The sequence below is a fragment of the Electrophorus electricus genome, chromosome 13, assembly GCF_013358815.1.
Source record: "Electrophorus electricus isolate fEleEle1 chromosome 13, fEleEle1.pri, whole genome shotgun sequence".
In the NCBI taxonomy this organism is placed as follows: Eukaryota; Metazoa; Chordata; class Actinopteri; order Gymnotiformes; family Gymnotidae; genus Electrophorus; species Electrophorus electricus.
The window spans coordinates 19,459,854-19,467,553 of record NC_049547.1 but is presented as its reverse complement, the minus strand read 5'-3'; the positions used below and the strand labels follow the sequence as shown (position 1 = coordinate 19,467,553).

Genomic DNA, 7,700 nt, shown 5'->3' with positions numbered 1-7,700 from the left:
CGTGCACGTCTGTAGTGAGCAACTCACTATTGATGAGAACTGGAGGATGGCTAGCTGACAGACTTTGCAAGGTGTCAGATGAACTCTAGTCCCTAACTCTACACCTATCTGTAAAGAATCTGGAATATTTTGTATGTAATAATTCTGTTGTAAAGTTTCCTGTGAGAAATGCATAGTTTGTGTGTACATGTGTACATGCGTGTGTGTGTGTGTGTACATTTTTGTGTATGTGTGTGTCTGTGTTCACGCTTGTTTGTGACGTCTGAAGCACTTACTGAGTGTGGAGAGGAACATGATGCAGAACCCAGCGAACATGGGAATCTGGTAGCCTATTCTGCACACACAGGAGAGAGGAAGTTCACATCAGCACCAGCGACACTACACCATTACAGCACTGATTGGACACTTAGTCCTGCAAGGTGGAGAAGAGACTCAGAGTCACACAGTCATTCTAAATGTCCTACTTTAAGAAATGTGGTGTTCTTAAAATATAGGCTGTTGCTTAGAATGAACAGAAACCCTGCGGGCCTACTGACAGTCTCTTATCTGCCTCGAATGTACTGGCTTTTACAGGTTTACAGTGCTTTATGGTTCTTTTAATTTAACTGTTAAATATGTCTGTACCTCTTTTTGAAAATAAGGCGTGCTGAGCCAAGTGAGATAACCCATTGCTAATGCTATAGTAGTGCATAGAGCAGCTAGCATGTGCTAGCATTAGCGCTAGCTATGCTCCTGCATGCAGGGGAAACAGACTCCATGCTAACTGCAACTAATAAGCGTTACTACACTTCTAGCTCTATTGCTGCTTTTGGAATATGACCCTACCCAGTGCTATTAGATGTGTTTATAACCCCTAACTGATGGCTGTTATTAGACATGCTTGTTCTTGGACGTGCTGCCGGGACCTGGGACAATTGTGTGAATGCGTGTGAGGTGGAGATACTTTGAAGTGGAGCTCCATCGAGGAAGTGAAAAGTAAAACAATGCTCATCTTTTCTGATATCATCAGACAGTTTAACCAAAAAATTAGTCGCTCTGCCAGTTTGTTTGTTTGTTGAATCTTTAAAAAGGTGTCCTTTGTATCCCGCCTGACTAGTTTGTAGATGTTTCCATCACACTCGGTTGCCTGGGTGTCCATCCTGTTTTAAAGGGGTTTTAAATATCGGACTGGCGTTTATGCTGAATCGGATGGGTTTGATAGGACCCCTGTGGTAATGTGGTCACCTGGTTTTCAAGATGGTGCCGATTGTGGCCACAATGTGATGCCCTTTTGTTTGTTGGTGTCTTTGGATGTTTCTAGTTTTAATAATTTTATGTCGACTGCGTGCACACATAAATGCTACGCAAATTGTTACTTATTTGGGACAGTACGCCTCCATTCAAGCCTACCATGGCTTTCTTGTCGGATGACTTAGTTTTGAGAAAAAAAACAAAACAAAAACAAGTCCAAGAAATTGCGACGAGAGAACCAAGCAAAGGAAAGTACATGAAAAGGCAAAAGGTTTCGGTTTGGCTGAGGCAACGTGGACGTCGTCCAGCACTAGCAAGCCTCGTATTTCCCAACGTACAGTCTCTGGTGGCAAACACAGAAAGATGACTTGGCCATTCTCGTCAAGTCAAAGTGCCGCACAGCTGACTCTTCCGTTTTGTGTTTTATAGAAACTTGGTTGAATTTGAATAGTCTCAATTCTGCGCTCCACCAGAACAATTGTACACTGCATCAAGCCGACCACATTAAAGAACGAGGGGGCTGACTATGTTTCATTGTTAACCAGAAGTAGTTTTCCAACACAAAAGACCTTTCACATGCATGCTCACATGAGTTGGATACTTTTACCATAAGGTGTAGACCTTTTTATTTGCCAAGAGATTTTTCCTCTGTTATTTCAGTTGCCATTTACATTTCTCCACAGGCTGGTCCCCTTCTGGTGACTCAATGTCTAATTACATATTAATGGGAACTGAAAAGTCTCACCCAAGCTCTGCTGTTTTAGACTCAGCAAGTCTTTGCCAAGATACAAGAAGCAGATTTATATTGCTACTAGAGGAGAAAAAACTTTGGATCTGTCTACAGTACCTTCGGAGGAACATTTCATGCAGTATCTTGTGCTCCCTTGGGGCAGTTGGATCATAATATCTTTCTTATCCCACACTACCATCTAGAACCAAATACCATCCAGAAAACCACTAGGCAAGTGAACAGTGGTCACCACAAGCTGTCAAAATGTGTAAGGACTGTTTTTAGATTCAACCATCTGGATTGTCTTTACAGATGCATGCAAAGATGATTGAGATGAACTTGCAGACACAGTTAAATTATCTATACCTTTTCACAGACTGTTTGCATCCAAATGAAAACAATAATGGTTTTTAGCAATAAGGCTTGGTTTACTATGTAGGTTCAAATTTTATATAGGAAAAAAAGTGGCGCTTTTAAAAGTGGTGATGAGCCATGAAGCAGGCAAAGATAAAATACAGGGATAAATTGGAAAACAAACTGCAAATAAAAGATAGAAGAGGTGTATGGAAATGTCTAAACTAAATAACTGATGACAGGATTAAGAATGATGACCTGGCTCCATCACTGAATGGCTTTATGATTTTTTACTGTAGACACGACACAATAACATCCAGACTAACTACTGCACAAGCAGGGGTCAGTAATGTAGCTCATTTTTATCATTAAGGAGCATTAAGTCAAATCTCTGCTCCTGAAACAGAACTGTAGGTAGGCTGCTGGATCGGACCAAGATGTTTTGTGCAGTCTCACTGTCTTATATTTTAACTTTGTTTTCAATCTGCTACCAGTATCCCTGTTCCTAAGAAATCCAATGTCACTTGTTTAAATGATTACAGTCCCATATCTCTTACTTCTGTTATTATGAAGGTTTTTAAGAGTTTGGTCTGTCGCCATCTTTCCAATATCAGGACAGACACATTTCAATTTGCATATTGGGTCAGTAGGTCTGTTGATGCTGTGTCAGTCTGTCTACACTGTTTTTCAACACTTGCACATATGGTACATATGCATGCATTTGTCGTTAGATTTGTCATTCAGTATTTAATAGAATACTACCTTCAAGGCTTTTTGACTAGCTTCAAAGACTTGGTGTCCAACAGTCTTTGTGCTGCTGGATTTTTTTGTCAAATAGGATTAGGCTTGCTCACTGGGGGCTTGGACTTGGGCATTTAAAGCTGCTTTCTTACAACATCTGTTGTAAAAAAGCACTATATAAATAAATTTGATTTTATTTGATTTAAAATTAATTGTGTGGTTTCCACACCTCAAGCTGTTAATACTGGCTATGTTTTTCACTCTTTTGCTATACTCTATACACCAGCGACTGCATATCAAACTTAATTCAGATTCAGTCAAGTTGTTTAACTTTGCAAATTATACAATATTAGTAGGACCGATATCTGACCCTGACGAAACAGCATACAGGGACATGGTTGAATATTTAGTGGAGTGGAGTTAGTTGAATAACTTAAACCTAAACATTGCTAAAACAAAGGAACTGGTTGTTGACTTTAGGAACAAGGACGTATACCCACCACCTTTGGTCATTAATGGTCAGGGGGTGGAGAGGGTTGGTTCCTTTATAAGCTCCTTGGGCCAACCATCAGCAAGACACTCAAGTGGAAAAATAACACTGCTGTCTTGCTGAGTAAAGGTCATCAAAGGCTATTCTTTCTAAGACAGCTCAGGAAATTTGATGTGTCCAGAGATTGCATGTTACATTTTTACAAAGCTGTTATAGAAAGTGTGTTTGGTATGGCAATACGAAGGCGTATGAGAGAGAGAACGTCCAGAGAAGAAGGTGCAGACTTGCTTCTAAGATCATTGCCCGTGAACTTCCATCTGTTGTCTCTATATAAATCAGTAATCTGAAATCTGAAATCTGATAAACACCTACCCCGACGCACCGTGCTCCAACACACACATGCCCCAAACACATTCCTGCCCCAATATACACCTGCTACCAATATAAACCTGTCTCCAACACACACCTGCCCCCAGTTTACACCTGACCAAACATACCCAACACAGACCTGCATCCAATATATATCTGGCCCAAATACAATGTATTTTTAGCTGATGAATTAGCCTTTCTGTTAAAAAGAACATTACCCAATTTTAGTTATGAAAGTTGGAAAGAAGAATGGAATGAAAGAATGAGAGAGAGAGAATGGGAGAGAAAGAGAAAGGGGGATAGAGCGGGTGTGTGAGAGAGAGAGAGAGTGAGAGCCTTTACCTCAGCCATTAGTTATGATGCTTTTTTGTCTTCGATTGTCACACTGCAATGATCGATGAACTAGAAAGCTTAATCTTATCAATGTTCTTAATAATGTTCTGTTTCTTGTTTATTAGTCTTTAAAACTCAAACTTTGTAACACAAGCTTTGGCAAGACAAATGCACCATTATTGACACTTGAACTGACCTGACAGAGAGAAAGAGGGTGGTAAGGATGAAAGAAGCCAGAACAAGAAATACTGGTGCTGTGTGTGTGTGTGTGTGTGTGTGTGTGTGTGTGTGTGTGTGTGTGTGTGTGTGTGTGTGAGTGTGTGTGTGTGTGTGTAAGTGTGTGTGTGTGTGTGTGTGTGTGTGTGTGTGTGTGTGTGTGTGTGTGTGTGTGTGAGTGTGTGTGTGAGTGTGTGTGTGTGTGTGAGTGTGTGTGAGTGTGTGTGAGTGTGTGTGTGTGTGTGTGTGTGTGTGTGTGTGCGTGTGTGTGTGGGATTTCTAGGCTTAGTTACCTGTTTGTGAGTGGTCCTATGAATGGGTTTGTGATGAGTTGTACGGTGGCCTTTGAGGCAAAGAGAAGTCCCACTTTCACATTCTCATTCAAGAGCTGCTGATCTGCTTTTGGACAGTCGGAGGCGTTTGAAGTCACAGCCGGGGTCAGGGTTGGGATTGGGGTCACACCCCGGGCACTGTCCCGTGGGCTGAGGTTGGTCAGACGTGTAGAGTTATCGTACAGAGACACTATTGCCCGGAATGTTCCAGAGGGGGATGCCGATGAAGTAGGCGGGGTTACGACCTCTGGAACAGAGTCATCAACTGAGTACAGGTAGCTTGGGATGATAGGTACTGGAGAGAGAGAGAGAGAGAGAGAGAGAGAGAGAGAGAGAGAGAGAGAGATGGAAAGAGGCTTTAGATTTATGTACGTACAACAAAATCTCCAGTGTCAAATGAACACAGATGCTCCAATTTTCCGAGTAATTACACAATCTGTTCTTGTTTTATCTTTTAGTTTGTTGACCCATTTGCGCATTACATGTGTATGCAGTGCCTTCGTTTCCGACTCCTCAGAAAAGAGACACATGTACAGAGCCTGACGTACACTGGTAAATTGAAGCTTCAACTTGAAGCTGAGAGATGCAAATAATTAAAATGTCTGTTTTAACCATGATAAATTCAATTCAGGTTGCTCTTACACCTCATTGCCCTGAACTGTAAAACATGGACAAATTTCATCTGAAACTTCAGGATTTTGCGGATGGCAACTTGAGAATGTGAAATGTAAGGATTACTAATTAATTACTCTTTAATTTATTCGGCTGTAAATATTTTGATGAGTAGTACATTCAAAACCAAATCTGGCAAAATTAGGAACGTCGGTAACTTTGAAATCATTTGCAGGTCAGAGAACAATTTTTAGAAGAATATTTACATATTACATGTGAGAGGTTTGACACAATCTTGGATTTAATGGGCATAAATTCTTAATGAGCTTTAAATGTCTTTATAGTTCCAAAACGCTGGGTTCATACTGTATGTGTAATCCGTGTGGCTGTCTCATCGCCTCTTAGACACCCGCTGTCTCCATTGGACAGTAGCAATGTTCCCGAGGACATTACGCCCTGGTTCAACTAGACTAAAAGCTTTACAACGCAAAGGCACATACGAAAGGTGAAATTGGTTTGAAAGATCATCTACAATCAAACTCATTATGCTTGAAGGTTTTCCCGAGACGCAGATAAAACACTTCGGCAACACCCGCAGTCCTATTTATTAAAAAAAGAAGCAAATACACGTTTTAAATTGAGTGAAGGAAGTAAAGCGCTATCGTTTTTCTTTTCACTAATACCATATTCGCTCTTTGCAACAGTTTTAACTGAGTATTTACGGGTTTTAAATATAGTGGATGTAAAGGATACCAAGAGCCTTGGGCGCAAAGCCTATAAAAGAGCGATGATTGAAAAACTGGTTTTAAATGCCATTGTTAAACCTTTGTATATTCAGTCACACACGTTTCTGACAATATTTTAATATGCAGTTTCAGATAAGGCGCCAATAACTAAATAAACCGGAAAGATTAGTCATGATTATGACTCTTATTATTACATTTCAGTCCATAGAAGTACCGTAGTATTTGAAGGACTGCATTTATAAATCAGGAATTAATTTCGGTTTGGCAATTAGCTCTGCCTTTTTAATACTTACACTTCCAGATAAAGTGCTTAGGTATCTACTGCAGAGTCATATCCCGTGTGCTGACTAAAAACACAACCTACGGCATTCATTAAACCCGGCTGAACACTGTAAGGTTTTACTCAACACCGGGAATTTTGCTGCGTGCAGAGAAAATCAAAAACGAGATCGGAAAATACAAGAAGTTGATCAATTGTGGCAGCTATCAGGATAGACACGTTTCTGGAGGCAGAGATGTCTACTTCATCGTCTCGCCAACTGAACAAGACATTTAATGAGATCAGCATCTGCCTAAATAGTTTATCATAGATCACCTGACGGATCCACAGGTTACACACGACATTAAAGGAGGCTGCCGTGTAACAGGTGTGTGCAGACGTTTATACTAACTTACCCACTACCGTCAACAGCATGTTATCCAACAGCAAGGCGATAAAAACGATGATCAGGATGAGCCTCCGGGATTGTCTTTCTTCCCTTAACCATGTCAGTAAACTGAAATCTCTAAGAGCCTCAAAGAATCCCATCTTAATAACACCCACAAGAGAGAGAAGAGCGTCCTGTAGTGGAAAAAGACAGACCTTGTCATAAACTACATGCCAGCAAGACTTGTCTCCTATCAGATAGATAAAACGACCAGGACAGTCAATATTAATTCATAAAAAAACAACACCCTAAGCTATCCTAAACAACAACACACACAAAAAAAGAGTTACCAGGACTGCCTTTAGACGTCTGCTTAGGCAATTGCTCAGATTTGCGATTTTATGCACGTTTGTAACCTTACCTTAAACGGACATTTGCAACGAGGCCGTCCCAGCCGGGCAGACGCACGTTGGATGCGGGCGTTTTACTTACTTCGCCGCTGCTTGACGTCACATCGGTTATCGCCAAAGGACGCCCGAAGCTGCGCGGCACCAAGTGCGCGCCAAGGTTGAACCTGAGGAATCTGGACACCTCATATGCAAGTCAAAAGAGCAAAGCTCATGTTACCTTGCCCGCTGCGTCTCATTTGACGACTCGTTAAAATGGCAATCGTGGTTTTTGACCTGTTTCTGTTCGCAGGTCTAATACTGTTATGTGGTGGTCTTTGGATTTCTGCCGCCCAAACCCGTTATAATCGGATAAATGTTCCAAGAATTTGTTGGGGGAAAAGTCGCAATAACGTTTGATGTGATGTAGCAGGACATCATGGAAAAGAATAAGTGAAAGTATTCAAACAGCAAAAGTAATATCAAAGAATGTTTCAGAATAAAATCTTTAGAC

General features: G+C 41.0%; 1 protein-coding gene across 1 annotated transcript in view; it reads right to left on the bottom strand.

Annotated features, from left to right (window-relative positions):
* slc18a2 (solute carrier family 18 member 2) overlaps positions 1-7,404 on the bottom strand; it is a 21,432-nt gene extending 14,028 nt beyond the window's left edge. Inside the window, exons 1-4 of the mRNA XM_035532883.1 lie at positions 7,222-7,404; positions 6,829-6,994; positions 4,757-5,090; positions 276-334 (exon numbers count right to left, since the gene is read on the bottom strand). Of these exons, the coding sequence (XP_035388776.1) occupies positions 276-334; positions 4,757-5,090; positions 6,829-6,961 (526 nt within the window). The 5' untranslated portion in view covers positions 6,962-6,994; positions 7,222-7,404. The remainder of the gene's footprint in view (positions 1-275; positions 335-4,756; positions 5,091-6,828; positions 6,995-7,221) is intronic.
* Between the last annotated feature and the right edge of the window lie 296 nt (positions 7,405-7,700).